This window comes from Sapajus apella, unplaced genomic scaffold (assembly GCF_009761245.1).
Source record: "Sapajus apella isolate SASKATOON/1434 unplaced genomic scaffold, GSC_monkey_1.0 scaffold57, whole genome shotgun sequence".
In the NCBI taxonomy this organism is placed as follows: domain Eukaryota; kingdom Metazoa; phylum Chordata; class Mammalia; order Primates; family Cebidae; genus Sapajus; species Sapajus apella.
The window spans coordinates 13,271,773-13,290,017 of record NW_022436997.1 but is presented as its reverse complement, the minus strand read 5'-3'; the positions used below and the strand labels follow the sequence as shown (position 1 = coordinate 13,290,017).

The following is an 18,245-nucleotide window of genomic DNA, read 5'->3' as shown; positions in this document are numbered from 1 at the left end:
ATTATTTATTATAATTGCCAGTTGTTGAATAATGAATACATCTTTAGCATCTTTGATAAAATTCTACTTTTTTTCATTGTTCTTCAGATTCTGGAGTACATGTACAAATCTTGCAGGATTGTTGCATAGGTACATACATGGCAAGGTAGCTTGCTGCCTCCATCCTCCCATCACTAATTTCTGGCATTTATCCCCATGTTATCCCTCCCAACCTCCCCACCCCATGCTGTCCCTCCCCTAGCCCCCGCAACAGATCCCAGTGTGTGATGCTCCCTTCCCTGTGTCCATGTGTTCTCATTGTTCAACACCCAACTATGAGTGAAAACATGGTGTTTGATTTTCTGTTCTTGTGTTAGTTTGCTGAAAATGGTTTCCAGATCCATCCATGTTTCTGCAAAAGACATGAACTCATTCTTTTTTATGGCTGCATAGTATTCCATGGTGTATATGTGCCACATTTTCCCTGTCCAGTCTATCATTAGTGGGAATTTGGGTTGGTTCCAAGTCTTTGCTATCGTAAACAGTGCCGCAATGAACATATGTGTGCATGTGTCTTTATAATAAAATGATTTATAGTCCTTTGGGTATATACCCAGTAATGGGATTGCTGGGTCAAATGGAGTTTCTATTTCTAGATCCTTGAGGAATTGCCACACTATCTTCCACAATGGTTGAACTAATTTACACTCCCAACAACAGTGTAAAAGTGTTCCTATTTCTCCACATTCTCTCCAGCATCTGTTGTCTCCAGATTTTTTTAATGATCACCATTCTAACTGGCAAGAGATGGTATCTCAATGTAGTTTTGATTTGCATTTCTATAATGACCAGTGATAATGGGCATATTTTTATATGTTTCTGGCCTCATCTATGCCTTCTTTTGAAAAGTGTACCCTTCGCCTACTTTTGAATGAGTTTGATTTTTACTTGCAAATCTGTTTTTTTTTTTTCTGTATAGATTCTGGATATTAGCCCTTTGTCAGATGGGTAGATTGCAAAATTCTTTTCCCATTCTGTTGTTTGCCAATTCACTCTAATGACTGTTTCTTTTGGTATACAGAAGCTCTGGAAGTTAATTAGATCCCATTTGTCTATTTTAGCTTTTGTTGCCAATGCTTTCGGTGTTTTAGTCATGAAGTCCTTGCCTAGGCCTATGTCCTGAATGGTTTTGCCTAGGTTTTCTTCTAGAATTTTTATGGTGTTAGGTGTCATGTTTAAGTCTTTAATCTCTCTGGAGTTAATCTTAGTGTAAGGTGTCAGGATGGGGTCCAGTTTCTGCTTTCTGCACATAGCTAGCCAGTTTTCCAAATACCATTTATTAAATAGGAAATCCTTTCCCCACTGCTTGTTACTGTCAGGTTTGTCAAAGAGCAGATGGTTGGAGATGTGCGGCATTGGCTATGAGGCCTCTGTTCTGTTCCATTGGTCTATATATCTGCCTTGGTACCAGTACCATGCTGTTTTGATTACCAAAGCCTTGTAGTATAAAGTCAGGTAGCATGATGCCTCCAGCTTTGTTCTTTTTGCTTAGGATTGCCTTGGCTATGTAGGCTCTCTTTTGGTTCCATATGAAGTTTAAGGTGTTTTTTCCAGTTCTGTGAAGAAGATCATTGGTAGCCTGTTGGGGATAGCATTGAATCTATAAATTACTTTGGGCAGTATGGCCATTTTCATGATATTGATTCTTCCTAACCATGAACATGGAATATTTTTCCGACTGTTTCTGTCCTCTCTTAGTTTTTGAGCAGTGGTTTGTACTTCTCCTTGAAGAGGTCCTATACATCTTTTGTTGGCTATATTCCTAGGTATTTTATTCTCTTTGTAGCAATTGTGAATGGGAGTTCGCTCTTGATTTGGCTGTTAGTCTGTTACTGGCATATAGGAATGTTTGTGATTTCTGCACGTTGATTTTTGTATCCTGAGACTTTGGTGAAGTTGCTTATCAGCTTAAGGAGATTTTGGGCTGAGACAATGGGGTCTTCTAAATATACAATCATGTTGTCTCTCAGATAGAGACAATTTGACTTCCTCCTTTTCTAATTGAATATGCTTTATTACTTTTTCTTGCCTGGTTGCTCTGGCTAGAGCTTCAAATACTACATTGAGTAGGAGTGGTGAGAGAGGGCATCCTTTTCTAGTGCCAGATTTCAAAGGGAAGGATTCCAGGTTTTGCCCATTCAGTATGATATTGGCTGTGGGTTTGTTGTAAATAGCTTGTATTATTCTGAGATATATTCCAATGATACTTAGTTTATTGAGAGCTTTTAGCACAAAGCGCTGTTGAATTTTGTCAAAGGCCTTCTCTGTTATCTACTGAGATAATCGAGTGGTTTTTATCTTTGGTTCTGTTTATGTGGTAGATTACATTTATAGACTTGTGTATGTTGAACCAGCCTTGCATCTCTGGGAAAAAGCCCACTTGGTTGTGATGGATAAACTTTTTGATGTGCTGTTGCAACCGGTTTGCCAGTATTTTATTGAAGATTTTTGCATCTATGTTCATCATGGATATTGGCCTGAAGATTTCTTTTTTTATTGAGTCTCTGCTGGTTTTGGTGTCAGGATGATGTTGGTCTCACAAAATGATTTGGGAAGGATTCCCTCTTTTCGAATTGTTTGGAATAGTTTCAGAAGGAGTGGTACCAGCTCCTCTTTTAATGTCTGGTAGAAAACGGCTGTAAACACGACTGAACCTGGACTTGCTTTTGTTGGTAGGCTTTTAATTGCTGCCTCAACTTCAGCCCTTGTTGTTGGTAGATTCAGGGTTTCAACTTCTTCCTGGTTTAGTCTTGGGAGGGTGCATGTGTCCAGGAATTTATCGATTTCTTCCAGATTTACTGGTTTATGTGCATAGAGTTGTTTGTAGTAATCTCTGATGGTAGTTTGTATTTCTGTGGAATTGGTGGTGATATCCCCTTTACTGTTTTAATTGCATCTATTTGATTCTTCTCTCTTTTCTTTTTTGTTAATCTGGCTAATGGTCTATTTTGTTGATCTTTTCAAAAAATCAGCTGCTGGATTTATTGATTTTTAGAAGGGTTCTTTTTTGTGTCTCTACCTCCTTCAGTTCTGCTCTAATCTTAGTTATGTCTTGTTTTCTGATAGCTTTTGAGTTTTTTTTGTTTTTTTTTTTAATCTTGCTCCTCTAGCTCTTTCAATTTTGATGATAGGGTGTTGATTTTAGATCTTTTCTTGCTTCTCATGTGGGCATTTATTGCTATAAATTTCCCTCTAGACACTGCTTTTAATGTGTCTCAGGCATTCTAGCTTGTTATGTCTTTGTTCTCATCTGTTTTGAAGAACATCTTTATTTCTGCCTTCATTTCATTGTTTATCCAGATGACATTCTGAGCCAGTTGTTCAGTCTGCATGAAGTTGAGTGGTTCTGAGTTAGTTTCTTAATCCTGAGTTCTAATTTGATTACACCGTGGTCTGAGAGACTGTTGGTTATAATTTCTGTTCTTTTGCATTTGCTGAGGAGTGTTTTACTTCCAATTATGTGATCAATTTTAGAGTAGGTGCGATGTGGTGCTGAGAAGAATGTATATTCTGTGGATTTGGGGTGAAGAGTTCTGTAGATGTCTATCAGGTCTGCTTGATCCAGATCTGAGTTCAAGTCCTGGATATCCTTGTTAATTTTCTGTCTTGTTGATCTGTCTAATATTGACAGTGGAATGTTAAAGTCTACCATTATTATTGTGTGGGAGTCTAAGTCTCTTTGTAGGTTGTTAAGAACTTGTTTTATGTAACTGGGTGCTCCTGCACTGTATGCATATATATTTAGGATCATTAGCTCTTCTTGTTGCATTGATCCTTTTACCATTATGTAATGCCCTTCTTTGTCTCTTTTGATCTTTGTTGGTTTAAAGTCTATTTTATTGGAGACTACGATTACAACTCCTGCATTATTTTGCTCTCAATTTGCTTGCTAAATCTTCCTCCATCCCTTTATTTTGAGCCTATGTGTGTCTCTGCATGTGAGATGGATTTCCTGAATACAGCACACCAATGGGTCTTGACTTTTTATCCAATTTGCCAGTCTGTGTCTTTGGATTGGGGCATTTCACCCATTTACATTTAAGGTTAATATTGTTATGTGTGAATTTGATCCTGCCATTTTGATGCTACCTGGTTGTTTTGCACATTAGTTCATGCAGTTTCTTCATTGTGTCGATGCCATTTACCATTTGGTACATTTTTGGAGTGGGTAGTACTGGTTGCTCCTTTCCATGTTTAGTGCTTCTTTCAGGAGCTCTTGTAAGGCAGGCCTGGTGGTGACAAAATCTCTCAACAATTGCTTGTTTGTAAAGGATTTTATTTCTCCTTTGCTTATGAAGCTTAGTTTGGCTGGATATGAAACTCTAGGTTGAAAGTTCTTTTCTTTAAGTATATTGAATACTGCACTGGAAAAACATACCTAATTGTAAAGACCATTGAAGCTATGAAGAAACTGCATCTACTAACAGGCAAAATAACCAGGTACCATCAAAATGGCAGGATCCAATTCACATATAACAATATTAACCTTAAATGTAAATGGGCTAAATGCCCCAATTAAAAGACACAGACTGGCAAACTGGATAAAGGGTCAAGACCCATTGGTGTGCTGTATTCAAGAGACTCATCTCACGAATGCAAAGACACATATAGGCTCAAAATAAAAAGAAGGAGGGATAATTACCAAGCAAATGGAAGGCATAAAAGAAAGCAGAGGTTGCAATTCTAGTGTCTCATAAAACAGACATTAAGTCAACAAAGATCAAAAGAGACAAAGAATGGCATTACATAATTGTAAAGGGATCCATGCAACAGGAAGAGCTAACTATTCTAAACATATATGTACCCAATACAGGAGCAACCCAGATTTAGAAAGCAAGTTCTTAGAGACCTACAAAGAGACTTAGACTCCCACACAATAATAGTGGTAGACCTTAACATTCCACTGTCAATATTAGACAGATCAACAAGACAGAAAATTAACAAGGATATCCAGGACTTGAACTCAGATCTGGATCAAGCAGACCTGATAGACATCTACAGAACTCTTCACCCCAAATCCACAGAATACACACTCTTCTCAGCACCACATCATGCCTACTCTAAAATTGATCACACAATTGGAAGTAAAACACTCCTCAGCAAATGCAAAAGAACAGAAATTATAACCAACAGTCTCTCAGACCACAGTGCAATCAAATTAGAACTCAGGATTAAGAAACTCACTCAAAGCTGCACACACACAAAAAAATGGAAGCTGAACAACCTACTTCTGAATGACTATTGGATAAATACGAAAATGAAAGCAGAAATAAAGATGTACTTTGAAACCAATGAGAACAAAGACACAACATATCAGAATCTCTGGGATATATTAAAAGCAGTGTCTAGAGGGAAATTTATAGCACTAAATGCCCACAAAAGAAATAAGGAAAGCTCTAAAATTGACACCCTAACATCACTTTTAAAAGAACTAGAGGATCGAGAACAAACGAATTCAAAAACTAGCAGAAGACAAGAAATCACTAAGATCAGAGCAGAACTGAAAAAGATAGAGACACAAAAAAACCCTTCAAAAAATCAACGAAGCCAGGACTGGTTTTTTGAAAAGATCAACAAAATAGATAGTCTACTAGCCAGATTAATAAACAGGAAAAGATACAACAATTAGATAGATGCAATAAAAAATGATAAAGAAGATATCATCACCAATCCCACAGAAATACAAACTACCATTAGAGAATACTATAAACCACTCTATGCAAACTAACCAGAAAATCTAGAAGTAATGGATAAATTCCTGGACACTTTCACTCTCCCTAGACTAAAGCAGGAAGAAGTCAAATCCCTGAATAGACCAATAACAAGGTCTGCAATTGAGACAGCAATATTAATAGCCTACCAAGCAAAAAAAAAAAAAAATGTCCAGGACCAGAAGGGTTTGCAGCCAAATTCTATACCAGAGCTATAAAGATGATCTGGTACCATTCCTTCTGAAACTATTCCAAACAATAGAAAAAGAGGTAATCCTCCCTGACTCATTTTATGAGGCCAACATCATCCTGATACCAAAAGCTGGCAGAGACACAACTAAAAAAGAATATTTCAGGCCAATATCCCTGATGGTCATTGATGCAAAAATCCTCATTAAAATACAAGCAAACTGAATCCAACAGCACTTCAAAAAGCTTGTCCACCATGATCAAGTCAGCTTAATTCCTGGGATGCAAGCCTGATTCAACATACACAAATCCATAAATGTAATCCATCACATAAATGGAACCAATGACAAAAATCACATGATTATTTCAATAGATGCTGAGAAGGCTTTCAACAAAATTCAACAGCCATTTATGCTAAAAACTCTCAATAAATTAGGTATTGATGGAATGTATCTCAAAATAATAAGAGCTATTTATTACAAACTCACAGCCAATATTATACTGAATGGCAAAAACTGGAAGCATTCCCTTTGAAAACTGGCACAAGACAGACAAGGATGCTCTCTCTCAACACTCCTATTCAACATAGTATTGGAAGTTCTAGACAGGGCAATCAGGCAAAAAAAAAAAAAAAAGAAAGAAAGAAATAAAGGGTATACAATTAGAAAAGGAGAAAGTCAAATTGTCTGTATTTGCAGATGACATAATTATATATTTAGAATACCCCATCTTCTCAGCCAAAAATCTCCTTAAGCTGATAAGCAACTTCAGCAGAATCCCAGGATACAAAAGCAATGTGCAGAAATCAAAAGCATTTCTACATACAAATAACAGACAAGCAGAGAGCCAAATCATGAGTGAACTCCCATTCACAATTGCTACAAAAAGAATAAAATACCCAGGAATAAAACTAACAAGGAAAGTGAAGGGCCTCTTTGAGAACTACAAATCACTGCTCAAGGAAATAAGAGAGAACACAAACAAATGGAAAAACATTCCATGCTTATGGGTAGGAAGAATCAATATCATGAAAATGATCACACTGCCCAAAGTAATTTATAGATTCAATGCTATCCCCATCAAAATACCATTGAATTTCTTCACAGAATTGGAAAAAAAATTTTTTAATTTCATATAGAACCAACAAAGAGCCCATACAGTCAACACAATCTTAACCAAAAAAAAAAACAAAAAAACAAAAAAAACAAAACTAGAGACATCATACTACCTGACTTCAAACTATACTACAAGCCAAGACAATCTTAACCAAAAAAAAAAAAACAAAGCTAGAGACATCATGCTACCTGATTTCAAACTATACTGCAAGCCTATAATAACTAAAACAGCATGGTAGTGGTATCAAAACAAAGAGATAGACCAATGGAACCGAATGGAGGCCTCAGAAGTAATGCCACACATCTATAATTATCTGATCTTTGACAAACCTGACAAAAAGAAGCAATGGGAAAAGGATCCCTATTTAATAAATGATGTTGGGAAAACTGTCTAGCCATGTGCAGAAAGCTGAAACTGGATCCATTCCTTACACCTTACACAAAAATTACTTCAAGATGGATTAAAGATTTAAATGTAAGACCTAAATCCATAAAACCTCTAAAAGGAAATCTAAGCAATACCATTCAGGACATAGGCTTGGAAAAGGACTTCATGGCTAAAACACCAAAAGCGATGGCAACAAAAGCCAAAATTGACAAATGGGACCTAATTAAACTAAAGAGCTTCTGCACAGAAAAAGAAACTATTATCAGAGTGAACAGGCAAGCTACAGAATGGGAGAACATTTTTGAAATCTATCTATCTGACAAAGGACTAATATCTAGAATATATAAAAAACTTGAACTAATTTACAAGAAAAAAACAAACAACCCCGTCAAAAAGTGGGTGAAGGATATGAACAGACACTTCTCAAAAGATAACATTTATGCAGCCAAAAAACATATGGAAAAAAAGCTCATCATCAGTGGTTGTTAGAGAAATACAAATGAAAACCACAATGAGATACTATCTCACACCTGTTTGAATGGAGATCATTAAAAAGTCAGGAGACAACAGATGCTGGAGAGTATATGGAGAAATAGGAACGCTTTTACACTGTTGCTGGGGGTGTAAATTAGTTCAACCATTGTGGAAGACAGTTTGGTGATTCCTCAGGGATTTAGAACTAGAAATGTCATTTGACCTAGCAATCCCATTACTGGGTATACACCAAAAGGATTATAAATCATTCTATTATACAGAGACATGCACACGTATGTTTATTGCAGCACTGTTCACAATAGCAAAGACTTGGAACCAACCTGAATGCCCATCGATGATAAACTGGATAAAGAAAATGTGGCACATATACACCATGGAATACTATGCAGCCTTAACAATGGATGAGTTCATGTCATTTGCAGGGATATGGATGAGGCTGCAAACCATCATTCTCAGCAAACTGACACAAGAATAGAAAACCAAACACTGCATGTTCTCACCCAAAGCAGAAGTTGAACAATGAGAACACATGGACACAGGGAGGGGAACATCACACACCAGGGCCTGTTGGAGGTGTGGGGACTTGGGGAGGGATAGCATTAAGAGAAATCCCTAATGTAGATGATGGGGTGATGGATGCAGCAAACTACTATGGCATGTGTATAACTATGTAACAAATTTTCATGTTCTGCCCATATACCCCAGAACTTAAAATATAATAAAATAGCATACATTTTAAAAAAAAAATACAACTGAGCTTTGTGTGTTGAACTGAATCATGCAAGTTTGCTAAATGTGATTTTTAGCATTAAGAGTCTGCTTTGTGAATTCTTTGGGATTTTCTATTCATTAGATCATGTCTTCTGAAAATAAAATTTGACTTTTATTTCTAATTTCTATGCCTTATTTTTTTTACTTGCCTAACTACTCTGGCTTGAACTTTCTGTACAATGTCAAATAGAAGTAGTAAAAGTGGGTATTATTCTCTTGTTTATGATCCTACAGGAAAGTTTTAAGTCTTTCATCATTATGTTTACTATTAGCTGTGAGATTTACATAAATGTCCTTATTCACAGTGAGCAATTTTTCCTCTTTTTCTAGTCTGTTGAGGGTTTTTATCATGTAAGAGTTTTGGAGTTTGTCCATTGTTATCAACTAAGACAATCGTGTGTGTGTATGTGTCTGTGTGTGTGTGTGTTTTTCCTTTATTCTATTAATGTGGTCCATTAAACTGATTTATTTTCATATGTTGTATCACATATGTATTCCTGGGATAAATGCCATTTGGTCATGATGTATAATCTTTTTAGTCTGCTGCTAGATTTGTGTTGCTAGGATTTTGTTGAGAATTTTTGCATCTATATTCATAAGGTATATTGGTCTATAATTTACTTCATTGTGATATATTTATCTGGCTTTAGCAACTGGGTAATTCTGACATAGATGAGTTAGGAAGTGTTCCTTCCTCTTCTTTTCCTTTTGAAAGAGTTTGAGAGTTTGAGTGTGTGTGTGTGTGTGTGTGTGTGTGTGTGTAATTCACTAGTGAATCCACTTGGTCCTGGGCTTTTTTTTTTTGATTGGGGAGGAGGTAGTTAATTACTTATTCAATCTCTTTACTTGTTATACACTTCCTCAAATCTCCTATTTTTGCTTGATTCCATTTTATCTAGGTTATCCAATTTGTTGGCAAGAATTTTTACAGTCTCGATGTATGTATTTTTATTTCTCTCTGAGGAAGTATTTGGGCCTCTCAGTGCTCATAATTCTGCTTTTCATTTTTGAGTATTGTCAGTTATGCTCATTTTACCAAAGAAAAATGTGTTTACTTTTACTATCACTTTTCTTCTACCTTATAGTAGAGAGTTTTCATATTTTGGCTGCATGACATTTATAGCCTTTCTTAATAGCACCTCAATTTCATGATGGGGAATTACATTTTCTTGGGGAATCACTTTCCCTTGCATTGTAAACCCATAGTGGATGCTTTCATGGAGTTTATGGCTCACACTACAGAAGCCAAGAGGTCCAAACTCTCATTTTGACCCCTGGGATAGCTAGAAAGTCATCAGCTGACTTAAAGGCAGATAAGCAGAAGCACTGATCCAGGAATTTGAGATGCAATGGAGTAGCACAATAATTGTGAAATAAAAGAGGGGCAGTCATTGCATTAATGGTGACCATATTAGTCAGGCTTCTCTAGAGAAACAACCAACAGGAGAGAGGAAGAGGTACGGGTGAGAGACAGACTGATTTTAAGGAAAAAGTTCATACTACTTTGGACATACAAGTCCAAAATCTACAGGGTAGGCTGGCAGGCTAATGACCCAGGGGAAAGTTGCTGTCCCAGTCCAAAAGTAGTGTGCTTACAGGATTCCTTCTTGATCAGAGAAGGTTAGTTTTTGTTCTAAGGCTTTCTGTTGATTGCATGAAGCCTACCCACAATATGAAGAACAATCTGTTTTCTTATAAATCTAACAATTTAAATGTTAATACCATCCAAAAACTGTACATTTATTGAAACATCCAGAATAATGTTTGACCAAATATCTGGGCACCATGGACCTATAAGTTGGCAGTTAAATTAACCATTATTGTGGCCCTGATAAGGTTTACACGAATGTTGCTTTTTTTTTCTTCTTTTTTTGGTCTGCTAGAATGAATTCTTTCCTCCCATTTACAGGTCTTATCTTCCAGCTGCTCAACAAGTCCACTTCCCCTGCTTATAATATACCCAAGTTCAGTATCAGAGAAAAACACAGTAAAACAAAGGGATACCAATTTAAACATATATAGACCAATTTTTAAAGAATAATGATAAAAACGTCAACTAAATTGTGAGTTATACCAGTTAGGATTGAGTTTGGCTATAAGTTACAGAAATAAACCAAGTAAGTTGTTTAAACAAGGTTGTAGTCTACTTTTCTCTCAAAAAAATATATCTGACTATTTTTTTGCTCTTCAGCCATCATGAATTGTGGCTTCCATCCCCAAGGTTGCTTAATGCTGTAAAATGGAAGTTAGAGCTGCAACTATCATATCTAGGTTGCTGGAAGTTTAGTAAATAGCTAATTTGGCATTTTCTTAACTTACAGCAACCTAGATATGATAGCTAAGGCAAATTGCCAAATAGACTGCCTGGCTGAGTCAGCCTATTTCAAAGAGCTTCCCTAGAAATCACAGCCAATAACTCCTACCTACATTTCATTAGAAATACAATAAGAAAAGGGAAATTGAGAAATATCTTTGAGCCTGACACATTGTCATCCAACTATTTAGGGGTCTATTACTAAACAAGAAGGACAGTACTTGCATTCTCGCCCACAGTGGAGACATGAGACTTGAGTACTGCTGTTACTCCAGTAATATAAGTTGTTATAGGCACTCTAAAGAATAACTTGGTATTATCTAATAAAATAGTAAATGTGTGTAACCCACAATCCAGTAAATATCCAACTAGGTATATAACCCCACTAGGAAAAATTCATATGCAGATAGAGAGGAAGGTATTCATGTGGGATTACTGTTTACAGTCAAATAAGCAGTTTTGTTGCCAGATATTGGAATCAACTCAGATGATCAAGAGAAGATGAAATGATAAATGAAATAATAAGTAATTACATTGTGAAATATCTATTTGATGAAACAAGGCAAGTAAAATGAATAAACTAGATCTATACATATCAACAGTAGCTTGATTAAACTAAAAAAATTGTCAGATTAAACAAGTTGCAGAATATTGCACAATGTATGGTATTGTTTGTATAATAAAAATACTATGTATTATTTATTAACACTCATACATGTACCTAATTATATAAATTTGGCTTATAAACACATGAAATTCATGATAAAGATTGTCTTTGGTAAAGGAGGAATGAAAATGGAACTGTTGAGGGGAACACAGGAGACATTTAACAACCTGTTTTATTTCCTTTAAAATGTTCAAAAATAAATATAACACGAATTTAAATTTGTTCATTTTGTGACAATTATCAATAAATTATTTTCATATTCCATAAGATAAACATCTAATTAGCCATTAAAAATACTTTATTTCATTTATATATTTTAATCAACAATAAAATTAATATGTTTTGCTTGCATTTTTGCTCAGCTTGATCATGGCTTTAAAAAAATATCCCCAGATTTTATTTTTCTGAAGTTCTTGTTTTGTTTTCCTTTGTTTTGAGACAGGGTCTCACTCTGTCACCCAGGCTGGATTGCAGTGGCACAATCATGGATCACTGCAGCCTCAACTTCCAGGGGTCACACAATCCTCACACCTCAGCATCAACCTCAAGGGGTCAAACAATCTTCCCACCTCAGCCTACCAAGTAGCTGAGACTACAGGCACAAACCAATACATCTGGCTAATTTTTGTATTTTTAGTAGAGATGGGGTTTCAACACGTTGCTCAGGCTGATCTCAAGCTCCTTGGCTCAAGCAATTTGCCCACCTCAGCTTCCCAAAGTGCTGGGATTACAAGGATGAGCCACCATGTCCAGCCTTACCTGGCTATTTAAAATCACCGAAATTTTACTAGTAGGTTGACTAAATTTGCTTAATAATCTTAAATATAATGGTGAGAGAAGAAGACATAGTTAAAATGAATACCAACAGTTGGTAATGTGTTGAGATAAAGAGTGAGCCAATTTTCAGAGAAATGAAACCTTTAAAGCTGTGTTAATTTCTTATGGTTGAAAAACTTTTCCATAATAGTTTTAAGTAATAATTTATGAAATGCTCATGCATTCATTTATTCATTTACCTCCTTTCTTTTTTTATAACGGCTTTTCAGATCTTGAAGTTCCTGATTCCGCTTAGAGTCCAGTAAAGGGCCATATTCCTTCATGTAGTCTATGTCTGCTTGAATCTTTACATTTGCTTCTTCTAATTCTGTCTTTTGTTTTTCAAACTGTTCTAGTTGATTAGCTTTATCTTCAAGATGCCATTGTAATTCTATAACATCTCTCAAATAGGCCTCATGTTCTAGATATAGAAGGATAAGAACAAAAGAAAACCTGATTAAAGGAAATATTTGATAATACATAAATATAAAACATTTTTAACTTCAGGAATTCCTTATCTGTGACTCTTACTACTTCTAAAATAAAAGATAATATAAAACATATCGCTTTCTTAATTCATCATCAAAAGGATTAAAACATACGTTTCATAATAGTTATTTTAGTACAAATCCTGTTTATGTTGTATGATAAATATATATTTTCACTATTCTATAAAGTACTCGACGTAACTGCTTCAAACAGAGAACTGCAAGACTAGAGGCCTTCCAAAACCACCTAGAAGAAAACTGATGAAATAAGTCTTATAAATATCAGAACGAAAAGGCAAAAGTGATTATTATTTTCTTATTGATAGTATTAAATAGAAAAACACACGAAATAGTGAAATGAAAATTATCGCAAATAAGATAGTTTATGTAAAAGTAATATAAAAAATGCTTACCTACACATAGAATATGTTGAAAACAGAACATCTCACAACAGCAAAACTAAAACATAAAGTAAACTACATAAATCTAGCAATAAACCTAACATGAACTGGGCAAAGTCTTTAAGGAGAAAATGACAGAAGGCCAGCTCATAATAAAAAAAAGAAAGTATCTCAAAAAAAAAGAAAAAAGAAAAAAAAATGACAGAATGCTATGAAACAACACAAAAGTGAATTTGAATAAATTAATACATATAATTTTTCTGTATAAAAATATTTATATATAAGGAATTTCCTTATATTAATATATAAATTTGATTAAATCCCAATGAACAGACTGGGAAATTCTTAGAAAAATTACATTAAAAGATTTTCTCATTATATTAAGTTTCTAGCATTAACTGAATCTTACATTATTGGAATAAAACTAAGTGGGCTGGTTTATTTTCTTTTTAATCTGTTTAAAATAAATATTTTGATGGAATTTGATGTCTTTACTTGGGATTTTTTGCATTTACACTTGCAATTTTGCCCCGTAAGTTTCTATATTTGTACGTATGATTTATAATTTACAATGCTTCTTATATCAGCTGTAGTTTCTTTTGACTTCTTTTCTCTAAGATGTTGTGGAAGTTTGAAATTGCATATTAAGCCCCATGGTCCTACGTATATATTTATTTATTTTGTGGGGAAGGATTTTTAGTTATTGGGTGAAAATCATTCCTTTAATGACTATATACATATTTTGGTTATTTATTTATTCAGCAACCCATTTTTCCCTGTAAAGTTCTTTAGTTTGTCAAAGTTTCAATGATATTCAAAGAAATTTGTTCTTAATGTTGTCATCACTATTAATCACTGCTACATCCCTATGTATTTTCATTCCTGATCTGAATCATTTATACATTCTCACTGTTTTTTATTAACTTTGCCATTCGTTTTACATTATGCTCTTTTTAGTGAGCTAACTTCAGCTTTACATCTCTCCTGCACATTATATATTTTTATTATTTTACTATTTTGTTATTGGATTTCTCCCTTTTCCTTTTTTTTTTTCCTTTGCTTTTTTTCTGACTTCTAAACTCACATACTTTGATAATTAAGTCCCTGTTTTTGATGTAGCAAAAGCTACTGATCTCTCTTTAATGATTTGGATTTTTCCATACATGTAACAATAATTTTAATACTTTTTAATGAAATACTTTTAAATATTTTTTATTTTATTGATACATGCAATTTTGATAACATCTTTTCTTTGTTTTTTTACCCTCACCAACTAGAGAGTAAGACTTTTGTTCTAAAGAGTCAGACATTACCTTGTTAAATATTGCCATTATTACTTCCATGAAGATCTTCTATTAAATATTCATGATGACCTCTCATTCTATATTCCATGCATTTAAATATTTTATTTGTATTTTTCTTCTCCTTGTCTTGCTATGATGCATTCCATGCAATTTATTATTTATTTATTATCCTTTAAGTTCTGGGATACATGTGCAGAACGTGCAAGTTTGTTACAGAGGTATACACGTGCCATGGTGGTTTGCTGCACCCATCAACCCTTCATCTACATAGCATTTTTCCTAATGCTATCCCTCTCCTACTCCCCCACCCCCTGGCCCCCGTGTGTGATGTTCCCCTCCCTACGTCCATGTGTTCTCATTGTTCAACTCCCGCATGTGAGTGAAAATATACAGTGTTTGGTTTTCTGTTCTTGTGTTAGTTTGCTGAGAATGATAGTTTCCAGCTTCATCCATGTTTCTACAAAGGACATGAACTCATCTTTTTTATGGCTGTATAGTATTCCATGATGTATATGTGCCACATTTTCTTTATCCATTTTATCACTGATGGGCATGTGTGTTGGTTCCAAGTCTTTGCTATTGTGAACAGTGCTGCAATAAACATATATGTGCACGTGTCTTTATCGTAGAATGATTTATAATCCTTTGGGTATATACCCAGTAATGGGATTGCTGGGTCAAATGACATTTCTAGTTCTAGATCCCTGAGGAATCATGAGACTGTCTTCCACAATGGTTAAACTAATTTACACTCCCAGCAACAGCGTAAAAGCGTTCCTATTTCTCCACATTCTCTCTAGTATCTGTTGTTTCCTGGCTTTTTAATGATCATGAGATGGTATCTCATTGTGGGTTTGATTTGCATTTCTTTAATGACCAGTGATGATGAGCTTTTTTTCATATGCTTGTTGGCCACGTAAATGTCTTCTTTTGAAAAGTGTCTGTTCATATCCTTTGTCCATTTTTTGATGGGGTTGGTTTTTTCTTGTTAATTTGTTTACGTTTTTTTCTAGATTCTAGATAGTAGCCCTTTGTCGGCTGGATATATTGCAAAAATTTTCCCCATTCTGTAGGTTACCTATTCATTCTGATGATAATTTCTTTTTCTGTGCAGAAGCTCTTTAGTTTAATTAGATCCCATTTATCAATTTTGGCTTTTGTTGCCATTGCTTTTGTTGTTTTAGTCATGAAGACTTTGTTCCTTAACAATACTGTTAACAGTATTGCCTAGCTTTTCCTTTAGGGTTTTTATGGTTTTAGGTCTTATGTTTAAGTCTTTAATCCATCTTGACTTAATTTTTGTATCAGGAGTAAGGAAGGGGTCCAGTTTCAGTTTTCTGCATATAGCTGGCCGGTTTTCCCAACATCATTTATTAAATAGGGAATCCTTTCCCTATTGTTTGTTTTTGTCAGGTTTGTCAAAATCAGATGGTTATAGATGTTTGGCATTATTTCTGACGCCTCTGTTGTGTTCTATTGGTCTATATATCTGTTTTGGTACCAGCACCATGCTGTTTTTGTTACTATAGACTTGCAGTATAGTTTGAAGTCAGGTAGTGTGATGCCTCCAGCTTTGTTCTTTCTACTTAGGATTGTTTTGACTATATGGGTTCTTTTTGGTTCTGTATGAAATTTAAAGTACTTTTTTCTAATTCTGTGAAGAAAGTCAATGGTGGCTAATAGGGATAGAATTAAATCTATAAATTCCTTTGGACAGTATGGCCATTTTTATGACATTAAAATTTCTTCAAATTTTACAGTTTACTATTACTTCTCTTTGAGTCTCATAAACAATGTAAACAATTATTAAATTAATTTTAAGTAATATATTTTTCATTTGTGTATTTTGCTTTCTTTAAAAAAGTTTCTTGTCCTTGCTTTTATTTTTAAACTTCTCTTTTTCTTTCTTGAAATGTATCCAATACTTATTTTATAATCTCAGAAATAATCCTACATCTGATACATTTTGAGTAAAATTCTGTGGTCTGTTTCTACTGATTCATACCCATTGACCCTGGAGCTTTGTGTGTTTTACAATATCTAATATTGAGCAACTTCTGTTCTTGGAACTTAATCTGAGACAAATTTTTCACGTCTGGGTTGAAATTTTAGTCTTGCAGAGCAAATTTACCTTTGATCTTATCAGTTGCCTGACTTTACTACTAACCTACAGAACATTTAAATGACAGCCTCCACTTAACAATTTTTAAGCATAATGACAGCAGGAATTGAGGAGTCACAAATCTATTTGAGATTAGCAAATTACAAATACTCAGGAAGCATTGTTTTTCTATATTGTATAAGTGAAAGACGCAAGTTTATTAGTTGTTGAATCTGAGCCACAGATTAATTCATGGTTTACTCTTAGGCTGCCATTAAGAAGACCTTTGGATTCTCATTTCTATGTCCTGATCTCTAATTAGACTTGTCCCTTTCAGTGAGACTTAATTTCCAGTATCCTGTACCCTACACCTACATCAAAATTGTAACTCAAGGATTTTAAGGATTCCCCCAGGGCTATGTCTGACACTGATGTCTATTTATTTCCAGAAATTTCCATTCCAAACTTTAAATTTCAAATCATTTAAAACACACTGACAAGTTGTCAAGAACATAAGAAATGCAGTTGGCCATGCTGCATTTCTTACATTCTTGACAACTTGTCAGTGTATTTTAAATTATTTGAAAAATTAAACTACATGAGCAAATCTGACAATTGAAATAACTTTGATATTATTGGTTTATTTTCTGAATTAATAGTTAAAATCAACACCCTGTTCTCAACAACTCAGTAAACAACTAGCCAAAAAATTCTTAAGGAGATAAAACACTTGAACACAACTATCAACCAAATTGACCTGATATTTATAGAGGGACTACCCAGCAACAGGGGAATATATATTAATTTGAACAAAACAGAACATTCTTCTGGACAGATAAAATTTTAGAAAATTTATAAACTATAAATAATTTAAATATTAATGAAACATTTAGAAAATGTTTCTATGACCTTATAATATAATTTGAAGTTGGGTAATTTGATGCCTCCAGATTTGTTCTTTTTGCTTAGTCTTGCTTTGGCTATGCGGACTCTTTTTTGGTTCCATATGAATTTTAGGATTGCTTTTTTCTAGTTCTGCAAAGAATGATGGCAGTATTTTGATGGGAATTGTATTGAATTTGTAGATCGCATTTGGCCATATGGTCATTTTCACAATATTGATTCTACTCATCCACGAGCATGGGAGGTGTTTCCATATGTTTGCATTGTCTACGATTTATTTCTGTAGTGTTATGTAGTTTTCCGTGTAGAGTTCTTTCACATCCTTAGTCAGGTATGTTCCTAAGATTTTTGTTTGTTTGTTTTTTGTTTTTTGTAGCAGCCATTGTGAAAAAGTTTCCCGATTTGATTGTCAGTTTGGCCGCTGTTGGTGTAGAGCAGAGCTACTGATTTGTGTTCATTAATTTTGTACACAAAATTATTATCCTGAAACTCTGCTGAATTAATTTACCAGTTCTAGGAGTTTTTTGGATGAGCCTTTAAGGT

The 18,245-nt window shown here is 34.6% G+C and overlaps 1 protein-coding gene and 1 long non-coding RNA gene across 2 annotated transcripts in view; one reads left to right on the top strand and one right to left on the bottom strand.

The window, feature by feature from the left end:
* Positions 1–18,245, bottom strand: part of CCDC178 (coiled-coil domain containing 178) — a 477,035-nt gene that overhangs the window by 353,434 nt on the left and 105,356 nt on the right. The window contains exon 9 of the mRNA XM_032245388.1: positions 12,706–12,926. Coding sequence (XP_032101279.1) covers positions 12,706–12,926 — 221 coding nt within the window. The remainder of the gene's footprint in view (positions 1–12,705; positions 12,927–18,245) is intronic.
* On the top strand, positions 1,129–16,344 carry LOC116528203. The gene is made up of 2 exons (XR_004258923.1): positions 1,129–1,176; positions 15,930–16,344. It is a non-coding gene; the product is annotated as an uncharacterized LOC116528203 (long non-coding RNA).